We start from the raw sequence: 27983 nt of genomic DNA on the forward strand, positions 1-27983 counted from the left end.
CATCCCGGGAATATTAAAAGAACTGGCGCATGAAATTGCAATCCCCGTTACAGAATTTAATGATCGGTAAACTCCGGGGGTTGTTACCGTGACGACTGGGAGAATTGCTTAACATATTCCTATTCTTCAAGAAAGGGAAAAAAAAAGTGATCCGAGTAATCTATTAGGCCTTTAGCTTGACCGTCTGTAGTATGTAGGTCTTCGTGAAAAAAATACTGAAGGAGTAAAAGTAGTAAAGGACATTGATGTTCAATGGTTAATTGGGCAAATTACAACATGGTTTTACTATTGAGGTAGATTCGTGGGGCCAACACCTTGATTCTTTCTTCGATAGCGTGACAGATTTATTTAGCACAAAGAAATGCGTAGATCAATTACCTTGATTTCCAGTTAAGGATCTTGACACAGTTCCGCACTGGGGATATTGTTAATAAACTGGAAAAGATGGGGGATGAGAATATGAAAATTGAAAGGTGATTGGAATTGGTTAAGGGGAGACTCCAACAGTCGTACTGAAGGGTGAACTGTCAGGCTGGAAGGAGAAGATTACTTAGTGGAGTTCCTCAAGATCGGCGTTTTGGGACCGATCATTATTTAACCTTTTTATTACTGACCTTGGCACAAGAGCCAGGAATGTGCTTAATAAAGTTGCGGATGACACGAAAGCTGGGGTATTGCTAATCACTGGAGAAGGCCGGGATATCATACAGAAGATCTGGATGAGCTTGTAAACTGGAGTACTAGTAATAGGATGAAATTTAATAGTGAAAAGTGCAAGGTCATGCATTAGGGTATTAATAATAAGATTTAGATATACATTTGGGGACAACATCAAGTTGGAAACAAACAGAGGAGGGAGGGACTTGAGGTATTGGTTGATCACAGGTGATTCTGAGCCTCCCAATGCTAATAATGGACCGTTAAAAAAGCAAATGCGGGTTTTTAGGATTGCATCAGGAGGGTATTTCCAAGCAAGGTAAGGAGGTGTTAGACCGTTGCATATAAGGCGCATGCTGAGACCTATCTGGAATACTGTGGTGCAGTTCTGGTCTCCATGTTTAAGAAGGATGAATCAACTGGAACAGATTTCAGAGACGTACGGGCACTAGCGATGATCCAAGGCAATGGAAACCTGCCTATGAAGAGACTCAAAGAGCTTGTGGCTGTTAGCCCTAGCCAAAGGAAACTCGGGGGGATATGCTTGCTCTATATAAATATATCAGGCTTTGGGCATTAACATTAGGAGGGAGGAATATTTAAGCTTAGAACTAATGTAGACACAAGGTCAATGAGAGGTACAAGGCTGGACGACTAGAAGTTTCAGACTAAATTTTAGACGTAGGGTTCTCTAAACCCTTAGAGGAGTGAAGCTCTGGGAACAGGGCCTTTTTCCCCGAGGGGTGGAAGTAATGAGGCAAATAAGGCATATTTGGCTTTAAGGACTAAGCTTAGAATATAGTTACTGGAAGGGGATGATTATGATTAGTGATAGGTTTAATTATGGCAATGTGCTTCTCTCGCCGTAAATTATTCTATCAGATACGTCTGACTAGCAGTCTAGATGGTCTGCCCTGTGGTGATAGTTGATAGGGATGGCCGCCTTCGTATCACTGCCGGGAATCTTTTCTGACTGCTGGCTGGAGCCTCTGCCGCCACATGCTCAGGGTTTAGCTGATCGCCATATTTGGGGTCGGAGTAATAGGTTGCCGTCTCGTGGAGCGTGAATTGGCAGAGGCTCTGGAGGTTGCGCGCTTCCTCCTGCAGCGTGGTGGCGATGGATCCTCTTGCTGGTGGATTCCTCTGCTGAGGTGTCTTTCAAACTAAACCACAATTTGAGGACTTCAGTAACTCGGACATAGATTAGGGGTTTTTATAGAAGTGGATGGGTAGGGTTCTGTGGCCTGCTTTGTGCAGGAGGTCAGACTAGATGATCATATTTGTCCCTTCTGACCTATGAGTCTATGAGTCTATAATTAGTGAGGCCAGCACTGGAATACTGGGTCTTTTAGGAGAGAGGACTAGGGGAGCCCATTCCTCTGCTCCACCCCTGAGAAGGACATCAGGGTAGATTGGCCTATTGGTCAGATCTGGTGTGGCTATTCTGAAAATACTACATGGTACAACCTCTGCTACCCTGAGGGGGAGTTGAACAGTGTGCATTCCTAACTTCTCTTTCTCTTGTAGCAAAACAACCAGTTCTGGTCAGTGGTGAGTATCAGCAGTTATCTTTGCTATCGGACTATCATGCTTTGACTCAAGAGCATTCTGTATCGCTGCTCACAAACAGCCCAACCCTTTGTTAGCAAAATTGTCTAGGCTACAGCCATTCTGAACCCTTTTATCCCAGAGGTCAGGCTTGGTATTACAAATTTGCTGCCTTCGGATGTCGGTGCTTTACCAAGGATTATCTCTTGGTTACCACCAGTGGATGAGAATGATGTTGTGGCCAGATCCCCAGTTCATGTAAATTTGCCGTAGCTTCAGTGGAATCAATGGGGCCAGGTTCCCACTGGTGTAAATTGTCCAGAGAAGCACTGGAATCAGTAGCCACATGCCCAGATGCTATAAATTATCTAAGACCCCACACGGTCGATGGAATATCCGTTGGAGACATAGGCCTGGTCTACACTATGAGTTTATAATGAATTTAGCAGCGTTAAATTGCATTAACACTGCACCCATCCACACGATGAGGCCCTCTATATCGATATAAAGGACTCTTAATATTCATATCTGTACTCTTCCCCAATGAGGGGAGTAGCGCTGAAATTGGTATTCCCATTTCGGATTAGGGTTAGTGTGGTCGCAATTCAACGGTATTGGCCTCTGGGCGCTGTCCCACAGTGCACCATTGTGATCGCTCTGGACAGCAATCTGAACTTGGATGCACTGGCCAGGTAGACAGGAAAAGCCCCGCAAACTTTTGAATTTCATTTCCTGTTGGCCCAGCGTGGAGCGCTGGTCAGCAAGGGCGTCCATGCAGTCCCAGAATCCAAAAAGAGCTCCGGCATGGACCGTATGGGAGATACTGAAGCTGATCTCTTTATGGGGAGATGAATCTGTTCTATCGGAACTCCATTCCAAAAGATGAAATGCCACAGCATTTGAAAAAATCTCTAAGGCTATGATAGACAGAGGCCACAATAGGGACTGAACACAGTGCTGCGTGAAACTTAAGGAGCTGAGACAAGCATACCAGAAAGCCAAAGAATCAAATGGACGCTCACGGAGGGAGGGGCGACTGACGACTGTAGCTATCCCACAGTTCCCGCACTCTCTGAAAACCATTTGCATTCTTGCCTGAACTCCCAATACCTGAAGGGTCAAAAACATTGTCATGGGCAGTTTAGGGTATATGTCCTCAGCCCCCTTTCCCCCCCTCCTCCGTGAAAGATAAGGGAAAAAAATCTTTTCTCACCTTTTTTCAATGTCACCGTATGTCTACTGGCTGCTGCTGGCAGACGCAGTGCTGCAGCGCTACACAGCAGCATCCCCTTCCCTTCCTGATAGAAGACAGAACAATATGATGGGTGTCTGTCATCATCATCCCGTGAGTGCTCCTGGCTGGCCTCGGTAAGGTTGGCCGAGGGCGCCTGGGCAAAAATGGGAATGACTCCTGATCATTCCCTTTTTTAAGCTTTGTCTCCTGGAGATTCAGTCCTGCCTGGAATATCGTAGCAGCTGGAGGCTGCCTCCCCTCCCTCCTTTTATCTCTGCGTGCAGGGACAATAAAGTCAGTGCTGTTTCTTCATGCATTCTTTATTACTTCATCGCACAAATGGGGGGACGCTGCCACGGTAGCCCAGGAGGGAAGCAAGGGGTGGGGTTGTTGCAGGGGCACCCCCTAGAATGGCATGCAGTTCATCATTTCTGCGGGATGTCTGGGGCTCTGACCCGGAGCGGCCGTTTGCCTCTCTGATTCCTTAGTAGGCTTGCCTGATATTCTAGGCAGGACTGACTCTCCATTAGACAAAACTTAAAGAAGGGAATGACCTGGGAAGTCATACCCATTTTTCTCCATACGCCCCCGGCCAACCTCCCCGAGGCCAGCCAGGAGCATCCATGACAGCAGCAGACGGTACAATATTACTGGTAACTGTCTCTGCTAACTTGCAACGGCCAGGGGATGCTGCTGTGTAGCACTTGCTAGTACGGCGTTTGTCAGCAGCATCCAGTCCACATACGGGGTGGAATGAAAAAAGCTAAACAGGCTCCATTGGATTGCGTGCTATGCGTCTGCCAGGGCCAATCCAGGGAAAGGGGGCAATGATTGTCTGCTATTGCTTTCATGGAGGGAGAAGGTGATGATGACATTTACCAGAATCACCCGCAACACTGTTTTGCCCCATCATGCATTGTGATCTCAACCCAGAATTCCAATGGGCGAGGGCAGACTGTGGGAACGGGATAGCTACCCACAGTGCAATGCTCCAGAAATCGACACTAGCCTCTGTACGTGGACGCACACCGCCGAATTAATGTGCTTAGTGTGGCTGCATGCACTAGACTTTATACAATCTGTTTCCAAAAACCGGTTTCTGTAAAATTGGAATAATCCTGTAGCGAAGACTTTCCCTTACAGGTGTTACCACAATACACATCATAAACATTCCCCATCTTGCAGGGCTCCGGTAGCGTAAAGACTGGCAACGTGGCAGATGGCAGCTTTGACGACAACAGCGTAAGTAGCAGAGATTCCCTCTCCATGCTCTGTAGCTTCACACACATCAGAGAATGGACCCCGTGTCCAGGTGAACCCATATTTGAGAGGTTATGTGAGAGTGCCAGGGTTGATGGGAGGTTGTCCTCTCCACAATTCCTTTGGGCACCTATGAATTATCTTGCAAAAGGTCTTTCACATCATCCACAGGGCATTGCACCTGGGAGATATCCCAGGAGTTTTGGGATACATCCCCATCCAAACTCGGGGCCTTATGAGAATTTTCCATGGCCTTATGGGAGGATGATCTCTTCTCCTACAAGTCCACTGGACAGGCATGAAGTGTCCCACAATTCCTTTGGGCACCCACTGAATCTCTCACAAGAGATCCTTCCAAAATGCACTGCTTTTGGCAATAGTCCTAAGAACTGAGGGTAAATTGTGTCGTATCCAGGGTACTTTGGCCAACTCCTTAGCGATTAGATTAAATATGCATCATGTCATCCACGTCATCCATGTCATCCAAGTGGGAGCAACATGTGGGTTTTTTCTTGCACAATAATAAAGGACACCCAGATATTTGTGAATAAGAAACCTACTTAACTGTGTGGGGATCTCAGCACAGCATAAGAGCTAAAATGTTGGAGTAGCAACAAGGAAGCTATGACCTATGTCTACGACATTGGAATACTGGGTCTTCTGGAGAGTGGACTAGTGTCACTCATGCCTCTGCTCCACCCCTGGAAGGATCATCAGGGTAGATTGGCCTATTGGTCTGATCTGGTGTGACTATTCTGAAGTTACTAACTTCTCTTTCTGTTGTAGCAAAACAACCAGTTCTGGTCAGTGGTGAGTATCAGCAGTCAAATTTCCCATAACTTCACTAGACTCAATGGGCAGGGCCCTCCTTATCCATACGCAGAGTACACAGCGGCGTAGGGCACCAGGAAATTTGGGGCTACGCAGCTGCATGCTGCTCCAGGCTCTGCTCTGGCTCTTCCCCAGGGCCCCCGCCCCTGCTCTGCCCCAGCCTCACCTCTTCTCTCTCCTGACCAGCCCTGCTCCCACTCCCCTGAGTTTTGCAGCCGGCTGGGTCTGAATTCACCAGTAGCAGGAGTGCAACAATCCGATCCCAGCCGTCCCACTGGTGAGTGCAGGGGTGTGGTTCCCCTCTGCCCCCCAAGCCAGCCCCCCACATGGAGGCCTGGGACTCGCTCCCCCTCATGGAGGCCTGGGACCCCACAACCCCAACCCCATGAGGGGGTTGCGTAGGGCTGCAGAATTGCTAGTGACAGCCCTGCCAAAGAGCCAGTTTCCCACTGGTGTAAATTGTCTAGAGAAGCATTGGAATCAATACACCACATCCCGAAATACATTAAATTCTTCATGGCCACATCGGGTAGATGGAATATCTGCTGGAGCCCTACAGGTGTTACCACAATACACATAATGAACATTCCCCATTTTGCAGGGCTCCGGTAGCGTAGACACCGGCAACGTGGAAGACGGCAGCTTTGACGACAACAGCGTAAGTAGCAGAGATTCCCTCCCCATGCCATGTAGCTTCACACACATCAGAGAATGGACCCCGTTTCAGCTGGTTTGATGTTTGGTAATGTTTGCCTGCAAGGAGCATTGGCTGCATTTGCCCATGTTGCGAAGGCAGCATGGAAAGTCCTCCTACTTCATGGGACTTATGAAAATCTCCAGAGGCTTATAGCAGGTTGACCTCCTCTCCCACAGTCCCCAGGGTAGCAATGAGGCATCCCAGAAGAGATTTTATGATAACACTCAGAAGGTACTTCTACTGGGAGCTACCTCAGAGGGTCTCCAGGCGAACACATATTTGGGAGGCTTAAATGAGATTCGCAGGGTTGATGGGAGGTTGTCATCTCCACAGTTCCTTTGGGCACCCACGAAATATCTTGCAAGAGCGTCTTTGACATCACCCACAAGGCACTGCATCTGAGAGATAGCCCAATAGTTTTGGGATATATCCCCATCCCAACTGGGGGCCTCATGAGAATTCCCATGGCCTCATGAGAGGATGATCTCTTCTCCTACAAGTCCACTGGACAGGCATGAAATATCCCACAATTCCTTTGGGCACCCACTAAATCTCTCACAAGAGATCCTTCCAAAATCACACGGAATGCACTGCTCTTGGCAACAGTTCTAGGAACTGATGGTCAGTTGTGTCCTATCAAGGGTATCTTGGATGCCTCCTTTGCTATTAGATTAAACTTGCCTCATGTCATCTGAGTGGGAATAATATCTGGTTTCTTTCTTGCGGAATAATAGAGGAGACCCAGAGATCTGTGAATAAGAAACCGACTTAGATGGGAGGGCATCTCACCATAGCATAAGAGTTAAAATGTTACTATAAGTACCATATAGTACTTTCAGAATAGCAACAAGGAGATAGTACCCATGTCTATGTCATTAATGAGGCCAGCTCAGGAATACTGGACCTTTTAGGAAAGAAAACTAGGGGCGCTTATTCCTCTGGTCTGCACCTGGGAGGATCATCAGGGTAGATTGGCCTATTGGTCAGATCTGGTGTGGCTGTTCTGAAAGTACGACATGGTGCAACCTCTGCTACCCTGGTGGGGAGTTGAACAGTGTGCATTCCTAACTTCTCTTTCTCTTGTAGCAAAACGATCAATTCTGGTCAGTGGTGAGTATCAGCAGTTATCTTTGCTATCAGACTATCATGCTTTGCTTCAAGAGTATTCTGTATCGCTGCTCACTAACAGCCCAACCTTTTGTTAGCAAAACCCTTTAGGCTACTGCCGTCCTGACCCCTTTTATCCCAGAGGTCAGGCTTGGTATTACAAATTTGCAGCCTTTGGATGTCGGTACTTTACCAAGGATTATCTCTTGATTTCCACACTTGGATAAGAATGATTTTGTGGCCAGATCCCCAGTTGATGTAAATTTCCCGTAACTTTAGTGGAATAAATGGGCAGGGCCATCCTTATCCATACGCAAATTATGTTGCTGCGTAGGGTACCAGGAAATTTGGGGCAACTAATTTCTTGGTGCTCTGAGCAGCAGTGTGCTGCTCTAGCCCCTGCTCTGGCTCTTCCCTGCGGGCCCTGCCCCTGCTCTGCCCCAGCCTCACCTCTTCTCTCCCCTCACCAGCCCTGCCCCAACTCCTCTGAGTTTTGCAGCCAAGCTTGGTCTGCACTCAACAAAGGTGGGAATGCAGCGATCCAGTCCCAGCTGTGATGCTGGTGAGTGCTATGGTGTGGTTCTCCCCTGCCCTCCAAGCAACCCCCAGCTCCCCATGGAGGCCTGGGTCCCGCTCCCTTCCCCGGAGGACTGGAGCCCCACAACTCCTCCCTCCCCCGTGGGGGGGCTGCGTAGTGCTGCAGAATTGATAGGGACGGCCCTGCCAATGAGGCCAGGTTCCACTGGTGTAAATTGTTTAGAGAAGCAATGGAATCAATACACCACATCCGCAGATGCTATAAATTATCCATAGCCCCACTGGGCTATAGAATATCTGTTGGAGCCCTACAGGTGTAACCACAATACACATATAAACATTCCCCATCTTGCAGGGCTCCGGTAGCGTAAAGACCGGCAACGTGGCAGACGGCAGCTTTGACGACAACAGCGTAAGTAGCAGAGATTCCATCTCCATGCTCTGTAGCTTCACACACATCAGTGAATGGACCCCATTTCAGCTAGTTTGATGTCTGGTAACGTTTGCCTACAAGGAGCATTGGCTGTGTTTGCCCATGTTATGAAGGCAGCATGGAAAGTCCTCCCACTCCACAGAGTTTATGAAAATCTCCAGAGGCTTATAACCGGTTGACCTCCCTATCCCACAGTCCCTGGGGTAGCAATGAGACAGGCCAGAAGAAGCTTTTTGATATCACTCAGAAGGCACTTCTACTGAGACCTACCTCAGCGGGTCTCCAGGTGAACACATATTTAGGAGGCTTAAATGAGATTTCCTGGGTTGATGGGAGGTTGTCATCTCCACAATTTCTTTAGGCACCCATGAATTATCTTACAAGAGGGCTTTGACATCACCCACAAAGCATTGCGCCTTGGAGATATCCTAAGAGTTTTGGGATACATGCCCATCCCAACTGGGGGCCTCATGAGAATTTCCCATGGCCTCATGGGAGGATGATCTCTTCTTCTAAAAGTCCATGGGACAGGCATGAAATGTCCCACAGTTCCTTTGGGCACCCACTAAATCTCTCACATGAGATCCTTCTGAAATCACACGGCATGCACTGCTTTTGGCAACAGTCCTAGGAAGGGAGGGTGAATTGTGTTCTATCAACTGTATCTTGGCTGTCTCCTTTGCTACTAAATTTCCCTCATGTCATGTGAGTGGGAATAATATCTGGCTTCTTTCTTGCGGAATAATAGAGGAGACCCAGACATCTGTGAATAAGAAACCTCCTTAGATGTGAGGGCATTTCAGCATAACATAAAGGTTAAAATGTTACTGAGTACCATGCAGTACTTTCAGAATAGCAACAAGGAGATGCGCCAGCACTGGAATACTGGGCCTTTTAGGAAAGAGGACTAGTGTCACTTATTCCTCTGCTCCACCCCTGAGAGGATCGTCAGGGTAGATTGGCCTGTTGGTTGTATGGGGAGACTTTAGCAAACCAGTAAAGTGCCTGAAACCACTATGGCTTATTGTTAAAGGCAACCTAGTCAGCAAGCTGTAAATTGGCCATTCAGCAGTCTCAGCTTGACCAAGGCGGTGGGGGAGTTTTGGGTCCCACAGCAAGGGCAGCTTGACCCCATGTTCTTCCTGTTAAGAATTGTGCTGAAATTGCTGATACAAGCATTTTAAAAGAATAAAATATGCTACAGGAATGTCTATTGGCGTCTCAAGGCTGCAACCTCTGGAAAAACCCACACCTGGTTAATCAATAATCAGAAGGAACCTCTTGCTTGATCACTGAAACTGCTTACTTAACAAGGTTTCTTTGAGGTCCTGGAGGTTTTTCGCCTTCCTCTGCAGCGTGGGGCATGGGTCACTTGCTGGAGGATTCTCTGCAGCTTGAGATCTTCAAACTACAATTTGAGGACTTCAATAACTCAGACATAGGTTAAGGGTTTGCTGCAGGAGTGGATGGGTGAGATTGTGTGGCCTGCATTGTGCAGGAGGTCAGACTAGATGATCATAATTGTCCCTTCTGACCTTAAAGTCTAAGAGTCTATGAGTCTATGTCATTTTATTACTGATGTATAAATAAGGGGGGAAAGCCTGCGATGAGAGGGACTCTTCTGGACTGGTCCTTCCCTCTGGACGTATCTTGTGTTCCCCATGGGTAGACGGGCTGCCAGTGTGAACCACTCAAGAGACACTCAGTGTCGGTAATTATCGAGGGTTGGGGGTGTGTTACTAACTTCTTGCGGATGTGTGTAAGTTCTTGAGACTAAGTAAAGTTTAGATTTAAGTGAAAGCACTCTCATGTGGTCCTGTTTGTGCCAGCCATCTATCGGTCGGACGACCATGTCTCCCCTGATTTATTTCCTGACACCGCCTTGCACAGAGTGAAAGTTACCAAGAGCTTTGGGTTGCAAGAACCCTAGGTAACATTGGTCAGATCTGGTGTGCTTATTCTGAAAGTACTACATGGTTCAACCTCTGCTACCCTTGTGGGGAGTTGAACAGTGTGCATTCCTAACTCCCCTTTCTGTTGCAGCAAAACAACCAGTTCTGGTCAGTGGTGAGTATCAGCAGTTATCTTTGCTATCGGACTATCACGCTTTGACTTAATAGTATTCTGTGTTGCTGTTCACTAACAGCTCAGTCCTTTGTTAGCAAAACACTCTAGGCTACAGCCGTCCTGACCCCTTTTATCCCAGAGGTCAGGCTTGGTATTACAAATATGCAGGCTTCGGATGTCGGTGCTTACCAAGGATTATCTCTTGGTTTCCATCAGTGGATGAAAATGATTTTGTGGCCAGATCCCCACTAGATGTAAATTTCCCATAGCTGCACTGGAGTCAACGGGCAGGGCCATCCTTACCCATACGCAAAGTACGCAGCTGTGTAGGGCACCAGGAAATTTGGGGCAACACAGAATTCCTAGGGATGGCCCGGCCAATGGGGCCAGGGTCCCACTGGTGTAAATTGTCTAAAGAAGCACTGGAATCAAAACACCACATCCCCAAATGCATTAAATTATCTGTGGCCCCACCGAGTAGATGGAATATCTGCTGGAGCCCTACAGGTGTTACCAGAATACACATAATGAACATTCCCCATCTTGCAGGGCTCTGGTAGCGTAGACACCGGCAACGTGAGAGACGGTAGCTTTGACGACAACAGTGTAAGTAACAGAGATTACCTCTCCATGCTATGTAGCTTCACACACATCAACAAATGGACCCCGTTTCAGCTAGTTTGATGTTTGTTAACATTTGCCTGCGAGGAGCAATGGCTGCATTTGCCCATGTTGCGAAGGCAGAATGGAAAGTCCTCCCACTCCACAGGGACTATGAAAATCACCAGAGGTTTATAGCAATTTGACCTCCTCTCCCACAGCAATGAGGGATGCCAGAAGAAGCTTTTTGATATCACTCAGAAGGCACTTCTACTGGGAGCTACCTCAGAGGGTCTCCAGGAGAACACATATTTGGGAAGCTTAAATGAGAATGCCAGGGTTGATGGGAGGTTGTCCTCTCCACAATTCCTTTGGGCACCTATGAATTATCTTGCAAAAGTGTCTTTGACATCACCCACAAGGCATTGCCTGTGGGAGATATCCGAAGAGTTTTGGGATACGTGCTCATCCCAACTGGGGGCCTCATGAGAATTTCCCATGGTCTCATGGGACAATGATCTCTTCTCCCACAAGTCCACTAGACAGGGATGAAGTATCTCACAGTTCCTTTGGGCATCCACTAAATCTCTCACAAGAGATCCTTCTGAAATCACACAGAATGCACTGCTCTTGACAACAGACCTAGGAACTGAGGGTAAATTGTGCCATGTGAGTGGGAATTACATGTGGCTTGATTCTTGCGGAATAATAAAGGACACACAGAGATCTGTGAATCAGAAACCGACTTAGATGTGAGGGGATATCCGCATAGTATAAGAGCTAACATGTTACCATGAGCACCATGTAGTACTTTGAGAATCGCAACAGAGAGCTGTTACCTATGTCTATGTCATTAGTGAGGCCAGCTCGGGAATCCTGGACCTTTTAGGAGAGAAGACTAGAGGCGCTTATTCCTCTGGTCCACCCCTGGGAGGATCATCAGGGTAGATTGGCCTATTGGTCTGATCTGTTGAGGCTGTTCTGAAGTTACCAGATGGTACAACCTCTGCTGCCCTGGTGGGGAGTTGAACAGTGTGCATTCCTAACTTCTCTTTCTCTTGTAGCAAAACAACCAGTTCTGGTCAGTGGTGAGTATCAGCAGCTATCTCTGCTATCAGACAATCATGCTTTGCCTCAATACTATTCTGTATCGCTGCTCATTAACAGCTCAACCTTTTGTTGGCAAAACCCTCTAGGCTACTGCTGTCCAGACCCCTTTTATCCCGTCAGTCAGGCTTGGAATAACAAATTTTCAGCCTTGGCATGTTGGAGCTTTACCAAGGATTATTCCTTGGTTTCCACAGGTGGATGAGAATGATGTTGTGGCCAGATCCCCAGTTGATGTAAATTTGCCGTAGCTTCAGTGGAAATAATAGGGCCAGGTTCCCACTGGTGTAAATTGTCTAGAGAAGCACTGGAATCAATATGTCACGTTCCCAGATGCTATAAATTAACCAAGGCCTCACTGAGTCAATGGAATATCCGTTGGACCCCTACAGGTGTTACCACAATACACATAATGAACATTCCCCATCTTGCAGGGCTCCGGTAGCGTAGACACCGGCAACGTGGGAGACGGCAGCTTTGATGACAACAGCGTAAGTAGCAGAGATTCCCTCCCCATGCCATGTAGCTTCATACACATCAGTGAATGGACCCAGTTTCAGCTAGTCTGATGTCTGATAACGTTTGCCTGCGAGGAGCATTGGCTGCATTTGCCCATGTTGCGAAGGCAGCATGGAAAGTTCTCCCACTCCACAGGGCTTATGAACATCTCCAGAGGCTTATAGCAGATTGACCTCCTCTCCCACAGTACCCGGGGTAGAAATGAGACAGGCCAGAAGACACTTTTTGACATCACCCAGATGGCATTGGGAGCACTGCTCTTGGCAACAGTCCCTTGGAAGGGAGGGTCAATTGTATCCTATCAAGGGTATCTTGGCTGCCTCCTTTGACATTAGATAAATTTGCCTCATGTCATGTGAATGGGAATAATATCTGGCTTCTTTCTTGCGGAATAATAGAGGAGACCCAGATATCTGTGAATAAGAAATCGACTTAGATGGGAGGGCATTTCACCATAGCATAAGAGTTAAAATGTTACTATGAGTACCATATAGTACTTTCAGAATAGCAACAAGGAGATAGTACCCATGTCTATGTCATTAATGAGGCCAGCACTGGAATACTGGGCCTTTTAGGAGAGAGGACTATGGGCGCTCGCTCCTCAGCTCCACCCCTGGGAGGGACATCAGGGTAGATTGGCCTATTGGTCAGATCTGGTGTGGCTATTCTGAAAATACTACATGGTACAACCTCTGCTACCCTGGTGGGGAGTTGAACAGTGTGCATTCCTAACTTCTCTTTCTCTTGCAGCAAAACAACCAATTCTGGTCAGTGGTGAGTATCAGCAGTTTTCTTTGCTATTGGACTATCACGTTTTGCCTCAATAGTATTCTGTCTTGCTGCTCACTAACAGCCCAACCGTTTGTTAGCAAAACCCTCTAGACTACTGGGTCCTGACCCCTTTTATCTCATCAGGTGGACTTGGTATAGCTTATGTGCAGGTTTGGCATGTTGGAGCTTTACCAAGGAATATCTCTTGGTTTCATCAGTGGATGAGAATGATGTTGGGGCAGATCCGCAGTTGATGTAAATTTATCGTAGCTTCAGAGAAATCAACAAGCTCAGGTTCCTACTGGTGTAAATTGTCCAGAGAAGCACTGGAATCAATACGTCACATCCCCACATCCTATAAATTGTCCATCGCCCCACAGGGTTGATAGAATATCCGTTGGAGCCCTACAGCTGTTAACACATTACACATAATAAAGATTCCCCATCTTGCAGGGCTCCGGTAGCGTAGACACCGGCAACGTGGGAGACGGCAGCTTTGACGACAACAGCGTAAGTAGCAGAGATTCCCTCCCCATGCTATGCAGCTTCATACACATCAGTGAATGGACCCCGTTTCAGCTACCTTAACGTCTGGTAACGTTTGCCTGCAAGGAGCATTGGCTGCGTTTGCCCATGTTGCGAAGGCAGCATGAAAAGTCCTCCCACTCCACAGGGCTTAGGAAAATTTCCAAAGGCTGATAGCAGGTTGACCTCCTCTCCCACAGTCCCCGGGGTAGCTATGAGACATACCGGAGGAGGCCTTTTGTTATCACTCAGAAGGCACTTCTACTGGGGGTCCCCAGGTGAGCACATAATTGGTCGGCTTATATGAGATTCTCTGGGTTGATGGGAGGATATCCTCTCAACAATTCCTTTGGGCACCCATGAAATATCTTGCAAGAGGGTCTTTGACAAACACCCACAATGCATTGCACCTAGCAGATATCTCAAGAATTTTGGGATTCAGTCCCATCCCCACTGGGGGCCTCATGAGAATTTCCCATGGCCTCAAGAGAGGATGATCTCTTCTCCTACAAGTCCACTGGACAAGTGTGAAGTGTCCCACAGTTCCTTTGGCCTATTCTGAAGTTACTAGATGCTACAACCTCTGCTATCCTGGTGAGGAGTTGAACAGTGTGCATTCCTAACTTCTCTTTCTCTTGTAGCAAAACAACCAAGTCTAGTCAGTGGTGAGTATCAGCAGTTATATTTGCTTTCTGACTATCATATTTTGCCTCAAAAGTATCCTGCATCACTGCTCACTATCAGCCTAACCCTTTGCTTGCAAAATGCTCAAGGCAACTTCTGTTGCCCTGTATCTCATCAATTCGGTGTGTTGAAATAATTTATGCAGCCTTTGGAAGTATGAACTTTTGCAAGGATTATATTCCTTTCCTGCAGTGGATGAGAATAATGTTGGGGCCAGATCCCCAGCTGGTTTAAATAGTCCCTAGCTTCCCTGAGTCATCTGATAATCAAATGACTCAATGATACATAATTATAAATACACAGATTGCACATCATAAATATTCCACAGCTTGCTGGGCTTCGGTAGTTTCAACAGCAATACCATAAGTGACAACAGCTTTAAAGGCAACAGTGGAAGTGGCAGCAATTACCTCTCCATGTCATTTGTCTTCCCACAGATCCAGTGAATCATCCATGTTTTCACTGGTTTGTTGTCTGGTAACATTTGCCAAGTAAGGAGCATTGGCTGTGTTTTCCAGTGTTGCAAGGACATTTTGGAAACACCAGCTGCTCCAGACAGCTTATGACAGGTTGACCTCTCCCACTCCACCTCCTGGAATCCACGATGCAGAACACAAAAAGCTTTCTATAGCATCCAGAAGGCATTGCTGCTGGGAGTTACCTCAAACAGTCTTCTACTGAACCCACAGTAGCTCCAGGGAGGTTATGGGAGATTGCCAGGGTGATAGGATGTTGACATCTCTACAGTTCCCTTCAGTACTCATGGAACATCTTGCAAAAAGTTCCTCTGAAATTTCCTGGAATTTACTGCAGCTGGGAGATGTCCTAGGAATTCTAGAATACATAATCGGCTGGCAGCAGGGGCCTCATGACAATTTCCCATGGCCTTATCGGAGGATGACCTCTTCTCCCACAAGTCCACTAGAGAAGCATGGAAGTGTCCCATAATTTCTTTTGGGTACCCATGAAATCTCTTGCAAGAAGGTCCTCTAAAATCACCCAGAATGCAGTCAGGGTAAATTGTTTCCTATGAAGGATGCTTTGGCTGAATCCTTTGCTATTACATTAAATGCGCATTAGGTCATCTGAGTGGAAATAACACATCGGGTTTTTTTCTTCCATGATAACAAAGGAGCCCCAGATATTTATGAATCAGAAACTACCTTTGCTCTGAGGTTCTCTCACCAGAGCCTAGCAACTGCAATGTTATAGTAGCAGGGATCTGAAGTTGATGAGGCCAGCAATGGAATATGGGACCAAACTTTACATTAACTTTAAATAAAATTACATCAGTAGAGAATTGGCCCCACTATGTCTAATTCGGGTTTTCATACTTTAGAAAGGAAGTTGAGATAATTGGAGAGGGTTTGGAGAAGAGCCCTGGGATGGATTCAAAGCCTGGAAAGAAGCATCTCAGGGTGTTTCATCTATTTAGCTTATCCAAGAGAAGGTTAAAAGATTACTTGATCCTGGCATATAATTACCTGTATTGGGGAAGAGACTTCTGGTAGGAGACAGCTCTTTAATCTAGCAGAGGCATAAGAAGTCCTAATGGATGGAAGCTAAAGCAAGATAAATTCAGACTAGAAATAAGGTGCATTTTTTAACAGGGAGAGGAATCAGCTATTTGAACAAGTTCCTTAGGTAAGTGGTGAATTGAAGTCTTTAAGTCAAGACTGGATATCTTTCTAAAATATATGCTGTAGCTCAAACAGAAGTTACGGGCTTAATGCAGAAATTATTGGGTGAGGTTCTCTCGCTTGTGTAATGCAGGAGCTCAGACTAGATGTTCATATTGGTCTCTTTTGGTCTTAAAATCTATGATAATTTATTGGGGTCTCACTGCATTTTGGTCCTGATGGATGTTTCTTTTCTTCTTATCTCCCAGTATGAGGCTCCCAGAAACCCACCACGACAACTGCCCTGATGCTTTCTGTCCCGTGCTCTCACCCATCTCAGCCTGAACATGAAAAACACAGCACGCTCCGGTGGAATTTGCTTATGCCCTGTTCGATGATTTGACTGTAGGTCGCAGTTCTTACCCTTCCGTTGCCCCTCAGATGCCTCTGCAATAATGCAAATAAACCTGTTTCCACTCAGATCCTCATCTAATGTCTTAGCTGCTTTTGAGCAGCGGTTTACAAGCTTTTGAAAAGGGACCCCACCACCACCATGGCAGCACAATGAAAATTGCCCCACTCTGTGACCACAGCCTCACAATCTCTCAGAATAAATGATTTTTCATGGTAGTAGCCCCAACCAAGATCAGGGCCCTGCTGCACCTGGCACAGCATCATCATGTAGAGAGAGACGGCCCCTAGTCCGTGGGAGGCTGTGCCGAGTGCTGCACAGACACATGGTGAGGAACAGTCCCTGCCCCAAGTGAGAGCTGAGCCTTGTGCAGGCTGTCTGGCAGAAATAACTCGGTGAGGTTCTCTGGCTCGTGTTATGCAGAAAGTCAGACGAGATGATCACAATGGTCCCTTCTGGACTTTCAGAATCTTCTGTCTCTTATTTGACTTTTAATCGTACACTGCACCATCTCCATGCCCCCTAGGTGTCCTTGCATCAGACCCATCAACAATTCTCCTTCCCAAGGCAATGACACCAACCGGGGAGAGTTGTTCCCAGAAAAGCCCCAGCTGGGGAGATATCAGTATCTACTCCATGGCGAGTCTGTTGTGAATGGAAATGCCCGTAAACTCTTGCTTTATAACCTGGGGGTCATTGAGTCTCAGTGATGTCGGGTGCCCACAGCTGTAATTACTGGACCTCCCCAGATGCTTCCACAACTGTGATCTCCCCCAACTGTAAATCAATGGAATCATCCCTGGCTACTGAAGGACAATCAGCAGATGAAGGAGAAACCTGGGTACCTCTTAAGAGATGAAGTAAATCTCAGAAAATAACACTTTGTCCCTATGCACCTTGTAGTTTTAGTTCTTGTGTCTGACCTTCGCAGGAATTATTCAGGTAGGAATCGGTGATGGTTGAGATTAATTTGGAGAAATAGAACATTTAATCCTTCTCTCAACCAGGAGTACTGAATTAGTCCCACCTTCCACAAATACCTCTTTTATCCCCCTTCTTTTTTCTGACTTGATTGCTATGCCAATTCCTAGCAATAACGCTCCTTGGACAGAGTAGCTAGTGATCAGAACAGTCCTTCCTGCAGAGATAGCATTTTGATAGAGGATATTAACAAACAGGTTGTGGAAGGAGCTGGTGTAACCTTGAGCAGGTTGCAGCTTTGGTTCCTAGTGTATAGTCCATATCATTGTGGCCTCGTTTTCTCTGGTCTTTATAGCTGTGCCTGGAGCCCCTTCCATGGCGCTTCCTAATACACCTAAGAACACGACACTGGCCACAGAAGATATCCCTGGCACCAACAGTGTTGCCCAAAGGCAGCACTCTCTGGTTGAGATGTTTGCGCCAAACGTGAAAGTTTCCAGGAGGAATAAATACTCCCTGCTATCACCCAGGGCCTCCCACTATGCTTCTGCCAATTAATTCAACTTTATTGCTATGATATGGGTGATAGAGCAGAAACAAAGAACTCATGGTTGGATTTTGCAGAAACCTGCAAAAGGGGTAGTGGATAAAGTGCTGGACTCATAGACTTTAAGGTCAGAAGAGACCATTATGATCATCTAGTCTGACCTCCTGCACAACGCAGGCTACAGAATCTCCCCCACCCACTCCTGTAACAAACCCCTGACCTATGTCTGAGTTATTGAAGTGCTCAAATCATGGTTTAAAGACAAAAGAGCTGTGGTAAATATCAGATGTTCTCTTGCCTCTAAGGCTCTTGCACGTTGGTATGTCACAGGGCGAGGGGTCTGTCTCATTGCTCAGTTCCAGCACTGACCGAGAAATGATCCCTAATCAGTGCACCCAGAAGCCATTGGCAATGACAGTGCTTGCCTCTGCTGTTATGATTCACCTACCCACAAGGCTACGGCCCCTAGGTAGCAGTGCAAACGCGACAGGGTCTGGGGAGATTTTCATTAACCCTGTTTAGATCCAATCCTTCCCCAAAAGGAAATGTTTTGCTTGTTACTCAGTCATTCTGTAGCGCTTTCCCTTGGAGGATCTCAAAATGCTTTACAAAAAACAATAATTTAAAGGAAGTTCCAGCACATAATCCCCAGAAATCTGCAGGTGTCTCTGTAAAATGAATTCTTTCCAGAATACTGACATGCTTTTGACCGGAACATCACATAGGCATTTGCTCCCATCCGAACAACCCATAAATGGCACCTCAGTCTGGCTTCTCCAAAGGACACAAATTAAGGGCTTAACACGTTTATGAGAGGGCTTAATTTATTCTAAGCTAGTGTGGGCTCCAGCCCCTTCCACTGGTTTGCCACCCTCACCCTCTGGCCTACCTCTGACTATCACCCTCTATCCTTCCTATGAGACACCAAATCTTTTCCCCAAAAGACATTAAGGCTGCAATCTCTAAAAGGAGTTAGTGGATCTGGACACATAACTTCACAGGCCCCTTTGAAAATCACTGCAATAGAACAATGTGTTTTGCAAACCAGATGGTGCAGGGCTGCGCTTTTGGATTCTTTTAGCAGGAGCAAATATCAAACACTATCACAAATACATGTGGTAGCTGCTTCCTGAACCCCTTTCCTGAAGCTTGGAATGCCAGATGACTGTGCCTGCAGAAGCAGTGCTCCCATACTACTTTTTAGGTAGCCACAACAAAATTGCGCCAGAAAAGCTGGGATCTGCCATAAAATCTAAAGAAAATGCAGATGTGATTCACACTTAGGGTGACCAGATGTGCTGATTTTATAGGGACAGTCCCGATATTCAGGGCTTTTTCTGATATAGGTGCCTATTACTTCCCACACTATGCGCCGATTTTTCACTGTTGCTGTCTGGTCACCCTAGTCACACTTATGAGGTGTGAATTTGTGCCTCCAAGAGGCGGGGCAACACAGACATTTATTAGTTGGTTACTGACTTTTATTATAACTCTTTTCGCTCAGGCAGTATATACCTTATAGCCACCAACCATCTTCAGAGGATTGTCATTTGCTACCAGATGAATTCAACTTCAATTCCATTTAAATGTGTTTGCATCGATCTGGAATAAAATGTATTTTGTTAAAATCTAATCCCCACTAGTAATGACCGGTCCAAGGATGTCCCATTACTAGATACCCGAGCAGATAAAAGTATGAATCGCTACCGCATGGGATAAAGAACCCAACAGCTCTCTTTGGCCTGGTCTACACTGGGGGCGGGGGGAAGGATCAATCTAAGATATGCAACTTCAGCTAGGAGAAGAGCGAAGCTGAAGTCGACATATCTTAGATCGACTTAGAATAAGTTACTTGGCATCCTTGAGGAGCAGGATCGACGGCTTCCGCTCCCCCGTCAACTTTGCTTCCGCCTCTCACCGAGCTGGAGTTCTGCAGTCGATGGGAGAGCGATCGGGGATCGATTTATCGCATGTAGTGTGGACACAATAAATCGACCCCCCATTGATAGATTGCTACCCGCCGATCTCGCGGCTAGTGTAGACGCACCCTTAGCTCAAAGCAGACTCATAAGCACTATGTGGTCCAGCCACCAGAGGGAGTCAGAGAGCCATGCTGTGTGAACGGTGATGGAGCAGTGGTTCTCAACCAGGGCACGCAGAGATTTTCCAGGGGATACATCAACCCATCTAGATATTTGCCTGGTTTTACCACAGGCCACACAATAAGCACTAGCAAAGTCAGTACAAACTAAAATGTCATCCAGGCAATGACTTGTTTATACTGCTCTGTACACTGCACACTGAAATGTAAGTACGATAGTTATATTCCAAATGGTTTATTTTATAATTATACGGTAAACATGAGAAAGTAGCAATTTTTCAGTACTAGTTGCTGTGACACTTTTGTATTTTTACGTCTGATTTGTAAGCAAGTCGTTTCTGAGGGAGGTGAAACTTGGGGGTACACAGGACAGATCCAACTCCTGGAAGGGGTACAGTATTCTGGAAAGAGTCAGCAAGCCTGGGTACTCACTTGGGTTGCTAGCCCATGCTACCGTATCTGTGCTCTTATAGATTATAGCTAGCAAAGGTATGCCTCCCTGTGCGACAATCACACCTCCCGACGGCAGTGTAGACACACCCAGATGGACAAAGAGGGGAAATGAGCTGCCCAAAGTCATCGGGCATTCGGCCAAGAAAAAGCAGATGTTGGGGCCTCACAGGTCAGTTTCTCATTGAAAAAGAAATCAATGGTCCAGAGTCTGGGTATCTTCCTAGTGTCACTTGTATATTTACATGCTATACACCTGCACTGGAACAGAGATGGTCACAAACAGCACACAGACAAACCCCTCTATCAGTAATCCCAGCTCAAACACAAGTGCCCAGTTTCCAGGGAGCAGCTCTGCCCCAAGTACAGATTCTAGTAAGGGAGCTTAACGCAGACTGCAAACTCCCCTGTGTAGACAAGCAGACTCATCCCTGTGGCGCCTCCTGCTGATGACTCCTGGGAATTAGCTCATTCCAGCTCTGGAGCGCCCTCTGCAGGACAGTGATCTGCCTGTCCTCTGGCCCCCATGTCCCTCCCTGGACCAGGTGTCCTTTTACCTGGGGTGCTTCCCCCTGGCAGTAACCCCTTTCTCTCAGGGTCTCCCCTCCCTGGGAAACCTCCACCCACTATCCCCACCTCGCCTCAGTATACGGCTACTGCCAGTCATTGTCTGGCCCCGCACCCTGGGGCAGGCTGCAGTATCAGCCACTCATCACTGGCAAGGAGGGTTTGGACCTGCTGCCTTGGCCTGCCCCTGGGCTGCCCTCTGCAACCCCCAGTACCTGTTAGCCCAATGCTAGGCCACAGCCTGGGGCTTTCCAGGCTGGAGCTCCCCAGCTCCTCTGCCTTTCCCCAGCCCTGCTCCACTCAGGTACCCTGTCTCTAGCTCCCTGCAGCCAGGCCCTTCTCCCTCTACAGGCAGAGAGAGACTGCTTGGGCTGCTGGCTCCCAGCTTCTTATAGGGGCCAGCTGGGCCTGATTGGGGCATGGCCACAGCTGAGCCTGCTTTCCCCATTCAGCCCACGCTTCTTGCCCCAGCCACAGCCCTCTCCCAGGGCTGTTTTTAACCCTTCAGGGCAGGAGCGGGGGTCCACCCCGCTACACCCTGACACAGCGGCCTCAGACGGTTTGGACTCAATGGAGCTACACCTATTTACACTAGCTGGGGATCTGGCGCCATTGATTCCAATCCAGCTATGGTCCATTAACACCAGCTTCGGGTCTGGCGCCGTTGACTCCAGTGCAGCTATTGCCAGTTCTCACCAGCTGTAGACGTGGCCCTGACAGAGCAGCTTAGCATTTCACCCTCAATAACCTCACACACCTACCTAGTGTGTCTGTCACTATTCACATGTCACAACCACAGAACAACAAAGAGCTTGTGAGGCTCCTTTTTGACTTTGTCTCATGGCACATTTAACTTGTCACCGGAGGCAAATCCTTCTGCGATGGGACATCTCCCTGCCATCACCCCTGATGCAAGAACTCTTCCTAGAAACCAGCCTTGAGAACACCTCCCATTGTTCATCTCTGGCAGCCATCCGCCTCGTGCTGATAAGGGCAAGTCAGCAGCCCAGCTGAGGAACAATACGCACCTGTTCAGATCCCTGGATGACAGAACATGCTCCTCACGCCAACTCAGGCACATAAAGGACAAGGGACACGTCACCTTCCAGAGCTTGTGTGGGGTGGGAGGTGGGTACTGGCTCTTCAGAGATGGAGTTGTGTCAGAGAGAGTCCATGTCAGCCATTCCTTGGCGTGTGGAACCCAAACCGCATCTCAGTCTTAACTAGAGTGGTGCTACCAATCCACATTTATGTAGCGGATCCTCAGATATACTAAGACCCCTCTACCTCTCTGCCAGTGTAAACGGGACATTTAAAGTGACTATAAAATGCAATCGCTGTCAGTGGTTCATATCACTGAGAATCAACTTCTCTGGGCCCTGATATTAGGCTGTAGATAAGGCAGGATCACCACACTGGAGATTTGGGTTTAATTCCCATCTCTCCCACAGACTCCCTGTGTGACTTTGGCAAGTCATTGCTTCGCTCTGAGCCTCAGTTTCCCTAGTCTGCAAACTGGGGATAATAATCCTTCCCTTGACCATGTACATTGTAAACCCTTTGGCGGCAGGGGTTGTCTTTCACTCAGTGTTTGTGCAGTGCCCAGCCTCATTATGGCAGAGTTGACAGAACTGCAGAGTCCTGACTCCCATCCTCTTTAATAGCCTTTCAGACTGTTCCAAAGTCCATCCTTCTGGCATGGAAGATACAGGCCAATGCTTTCCCAAGTTGGCCACTGATTTTGTCTGACTCAGTTTGTAGCTGTCTCAGTTTAGGCCAGGATTTCACAGGTGCTGCTCTCTCACTGACTTCAGTGATGTAGCATTTGTTATCATTTATGTTAACCTAGCACCTAGAGACCCCAACTGAGATTGATGTCTCATTGTGCCGGGCGCTGCACAGCTGAGATCAGGGCCCTGCTGTGCTTGAGACACTCCATAGCTCAGGGGAGCGCCCTGTAACCCCCATATTGCTCATGTTTATATAATTGTGATATTGCATATAAATCATCCCATGTGAGGTATCAGGTTATGATGTGCTGCAACCCACTGTTCTATCTAATATCAGAGGGGTAGCCGTGTTAGTCTGGATCTGTAAAAGCAGCAGAGAATCCTGTGGCACCTTATAGACTAACAGACGTTTTGGAGCATGAGCTTTCGTGGTGATACCACTTGTCAATGCATGTAGTGGAAATTTCCAGGGGCAGGTATATAGATGCTAGCGCAAGCTAGAGTAAGAGGTTAGTTCCATGAGGGAGGATGGCCCTGTCTAGCAGTCTGAGGTGTGAAAACAAGGGAGGAGAAATGGTTCGTAGTTGCAAGCCATTCAATAGGCTTGTTCTCTGAGCTGATGTGGTCAAATTTGCAAGATGAACTGAAGCTGCAGCAGTTCTCTTTGAAAGCTGTCCTGAAAGTTTTTTTGCTGGCAGGATGGCCCTGTAGGTCTGCTATGTGTGGCAGGGAGGTAGAAGTGCTCTGCCTATCAGGTTTTTGTTATTGCATTCTAATATCTATTGTGTCCATTTATCCTTTTCGAGAGACTGTCGTTTGGGCGATGTACATAGCAGAGGGGCCATTGCTGGCTATTGATGGCGGATATACTTGGTGGATTTGCGGTGAATGAACCGGTGAGGTGTGGCTGTAGAATGGCGTGTGAATGTGCCGGGATGGAAGTCGGAGACATGAGTAGTGATATGCGGTCGGTAGGTTTTTGATATAGGGTGGTGTTAATGTGACCATCACTTATTTGCACCGTGGTGTCTAGAAAGTGGACCTCCCGTGTAGATTGGTCCAGGCTGAAGTGCTTGGTAAATCGACTCAGGTTACAAAGGCTGCTGTATGTCCACTTTCCATTGATGAAATGGAAAACCAATTAATAAATTTGTATTGCTCGAGAAAGGGTCTTGAGTCATGCAAGATGGTATATTCCTTAGATACAAGGCTGGGAGCTGGAGGGATTTGGCTGGTGTCTTTCTCTGTGTGATTTATGAACGGCTCTGGAAGCCTTCATGCAACGCAGCTGGGTGTGGGGATCCACATAGACTCATAGACTTTAAGGTCCGAAGGGACCATTATGACCATCTAATCTGACCTCCTGCACAACCAGGCCACAGAATCTCCCCCACCCACTCCTGGAACAAACCCCTGACCTATGTCTGAGCTATTGAACTCTTCAAATCGTGGTTTGAAGACCTCAAGCTGCAGAGAATCCTTCAGCAAGTGACCTGTCCCCCACGCTGCAGAGGAAGGCGAAAAACCTCCAGGGCCTTTGCCAATCTGCCCTGGAGGAAAATTCCTTCCTGACTCCAAATATGGTGATCCCTTCAGCTGTTTTGCTGAGTAATAACAGCACCTGGAGGAGTTTGGTGCTGGTCACTAGCAAGGCATTGTGAGAGACAGCCCAGGCTGGAGAGGTGAGGGGGCACAGTGGTCCCTGGCTGCACCCCAGGGGTCCTGTCACAGTGCCGGCTACTGCACAGACACACCAGCAAGAGACAGTCCCTGCCTCAGCTGATATCCAGGACCATTGTGCTGAGCACTGCACAGATGTAACGCTGACAGACCCCAGACATTGGCGGACATTGGCGGATGGGATCAAACCCGGGATGGGATCAAACCCGGGATCTCTGGCAGCCGTACATCTCTTCTTGTTCCTCTCTGGCAGCCGTACATCTCCTGCTGATAAGAGCAGATAAGGGCTTTGGATTGTTCTTCTTGAGCTTCAGAACAAGTCAGCAGTCCAGCTGAGGAACAATCAGGGCCAATGCAACCATTTAGACGACGTAGGCGGTTGCCTAGGGTGCTGGCATTTGGGGGGCACCATTTTCTTTGGCAGCAGCCGCAGCGGCCGGATCTTCAGCCAATGGTCACCGCCGGCATTTAGGTGGAGGGAGCTGGGGCAGGGGAATGCGGGGAGGGCCGCGTGCAGCAAGTAAGGGTGGGAGCAGCATGCAGGGGAACTCCCTGCCTCAGCTCACCCCTGCCTCACCTCCTCCCTGAACACGCTGTGGCTGCTTCACTTCTCCTGCCTCCCAGGCTTGTGGCGCCAATCAGCTTAGGTGCCGCAAGCCTGGGAGACGGGAGAATTTGAAAGAGCAGTGTGCTCGGGGTGCTCGTGCACGGAGCATGGGTGAACTGGGGCAGGGGGAGGGTGCATGAGGGGAGAGTGGGGGTGAGAGCTGCTGCAAGGGAGCACCTCAGTGGAGGGAGGGGAGCTGCTGCAGGGGGGGGAGGGTGCCTCAGGGTGGGGGTGCGGGTAGGGGAGGGCGCAAGGTTGAATTTTCACCTAGGGCGCGAAACATCCTTGCACCTGCCCTGGGAACAATACACACCTGTTCAGATCCCTGAATGACAGAACATACTCCTCCCGCCAACTCGGGCACACAGAGGACAAGGGACACGTCGCCTTCCAGAGCTTGTGTGGGGCAGGGAGCGGGTGCTGGCTCTTCAGAGATGATGTTGTGTCAGAGAGAGTCCATGTCAGCCATCCCTACCGAACCCAATCAACATCTCAATATTAACTAGCTTGGTGTTACCAACCCACTCAAATGCAGCCTATAACATGCGTAGCATAATTATGGTAGGGTTGAGACAACTCAGGAATCCTGACTCCCATCCCCTTTAATAGCCTTGGTGACTCTTCCAGAGTCCGGCCCTCTCACTTGGAAGATAAAGGGCCAATACATTCCCAAGTTGGCCACAGATTTTGGCTGACTTTGTTTAGGGTGACCAGACAGCAAGTGTGAAAAACTGGGACAGGGAGTGGGGGGTAATAGGAGCCTATATAAGAAAAAGTCCCAAAAATCAGGACTATCCCTATAAAATCGGGACATCTGGTCACCCTAAATCTGTTTCAGTGGTTCTCAACCTGCAGGCAGCCCAATTAGCACACAGCTGTGGCCCAGCTGTGTGCTAAAAGCCATCCAGCACTGCACAGCAGGGTCCGGGATCCCAGCTGCCCTGCCATGTGATGGGATCTGGGGTCCCAGTTCTCCAGCCCCGCACCCAGGGCTCCGCTCCTGACCCCACTCTGTGGAGGAGTCTCTGGGTGGGGGGCACTGGGCATAGTGGTCTAGGGGGAAGTTGTGGGAGTAGTTCTCAACCTGTGGCCCAGATAACACATTGCATATGTGCCCCACACTGATAAATAGGTTGAGAACCACTGCTCTGTTTGTAGCCGTCCCCACTTGGGCCAGATTTTCAGAGTTGCTGATCTCTCACAGACTTCCCTGCTGTAGGTTTTTGTTGTAATTTCTATTAACCTAGCACTGACCGGATGTGACCAAGATCAGGGTCCTTGTGCCAGGTGCTGCACAGACACACAGTAAAACACAGCTGAGATCAGGGCCCCATTGTGTCAGCACTGCACACACAGCGAGAGACAGACCCTGCCATAAAAAGCTTACAATCTAATGATACAAAACAGACAGAGTGCAAGCATTCAAAGAGAGAATTGACTTGCCCCAGATCATCCAGCAAGTCAGTGGCTGAGTTCAGAAATTTAACCCACATCTCCTGACTCTAGTGCGTACTCTGCCACCCTGAACTTGGTTGGGTTCTCTAAGCATTACTGTCACTCAGGGCTAGCAATCAGCTGGAAAGGATCAGCGTAGCCCTACTGACTTCAGGGGAGGTATGGCCCCTCCACACAAGCTGGGCTTTGCCCTACTGAAGCCTGTGGGGAATGGCCAATTTACATGAGCTGAGGAACTGGTCCCAATGTCCCCAGTGGCAGATCGGTGATTTACCTGGAGGAAGATCTGTCCCACTGGCTTCCATGAAGCAATTTACACCAACTGGGATTCTGGCCCCAGTTAGTCCAACGTAGCAACAGCTGACTTGCAAGAGAAGGGGAACCATCCCCATTGACTCCAGTGGAGAAGTGGCCAATTCACACTAACTGGAGACTTGGCCCCTGGTGTTACAATCTGGTAAAGGGCATTAGACAAATGAAGCTTATTATGAACCATGTTCCCTGCCTGTGACCCAGCCTTCAAGTGTAGGGGTGGGAATAAAAGGTGCAGATAAAGCACAGTGTGGCCTGTACCCTGACACTAAGATGCGTCATCTCAAGACCCGTCATAGAGGGGAATAATACAATTCATTCTTCAGCCTGAAGTTGGTTCCCAGCCTTTGGAAGCAGGGAGTTGATTCCATATGGTGGAGTTTAGTGATAAATGAAATCTCTGACCTTTCCTGATTGATAAAGGCGATTAGTCTCCTTGATAATGCGGGCATTAAGTTTGGGCAATCAAGCTTGTAATGTCAGATACGATGCACTGCATAAATACAGCTGCTAAACCCAGCAGCCGTCAGGAGCTGGAAGAACCAAATAGAATCCAAGATGAAGCTCCAGCTCGTGGCTGCTGCTCTCCTCCTCTCCATCTTTTGCCCAGAGGAAAGCAGCGCTCTACCGGGCCTACGGGTAAGCATCCAAACACTGCTAGTTTTCATTGCCATTGTCAGTGGCAGAGCTGGAACTAGATCCGAGTTCTCCTGCTTCTTTCTCCAGTGACGTGTCACCACAAAGATCCTGTGTCCTATACTGCAAAACTGCTCACTGAGCGTTTGGAAATCTCCTCCTAACCTAAGTGAGAGTCCAGGAAAGACTCTCAGCTCTTCTCAGGAAGAGAGAGAAGATTAAATAAAAGAGCTTCGAGATTCTTCTTTTTCTTCTAGTTTTAAAAATAGCCCATGATTTTTTTTATTTTTCAATTGCTCTGTCCATAGTTTTAGTAATAGTGTTTTTCTTCTTCTAGGCTGATTTAAGCCTGAAGGTTATTTGTCTGTG

The 27983-nt window shown here is 47.9% G+C and overlaps 1 protein-coding gene across 3 annotated transcripts in view; it reads left to right on the forward strand.

Annotated features, from left to right (window-relative positions):
• DMKN (dermokine) overlaps positions 1-27983 on the forward strand; it is an 80096-nt gene that overhangs the window by 15167 nt on the left and 36946 nt on the right. Inside the window, exons 13-23 of one of the 3 annotated variants that reach the window (XR_012656861.1) lie at positions 4625-4681; positions 5486-5509; positions 6132-6188; positions 7314-7337; positions 8227-8283; positions 12036-12059; positions 12513-12569; positions 13348-13371; positions 13822-13878; positions 14094-14558; positions 16466-16684. Coding sequence is in view for 2 of the 3 variants with exons in the window: in XM_075071178.1 (XP_074927279.1) it covers positions 4625-4681; positions 5486-5509; positions 6132-6188; positions 7314-7337; positions 8227-8283; positions 12036-12059; positions 12513-12569; positions 13348-13371; positions 13822-13878 (381 nt within the window). In the remaining variant the exon portion in view is untranslated. Of the gene's footprint in view, positions 1-4624; positions 4682-5485; positions 5510-6131; positions 6189-7313; positions 7338-8226; positions 8284-12035; positions 12060-12512; positions 12570-13347; positions 13372-13821; positions 13879-14093; positions 14559-16465; positions 16685-27983 lie in introns of those variants that run through there. The other 2 variants (XM_075071178.1, XM_075071179.1) reach the window with 2 other exon arrangements.

Source organism: Chelonoidis abingdonii, chromosome 11 (assembly GCF_003597395.2).
Source record: "Chelonoidis abingdonii isolate Lonesome George chromosome 11, CheloAbing_2.0, whole genome shotgun sequence".
NCBI lineage: Eukaryota > Metazoa > Chordata > Testudines > Testudinidae > Chelonoidis > Chelonoidis abingdonii.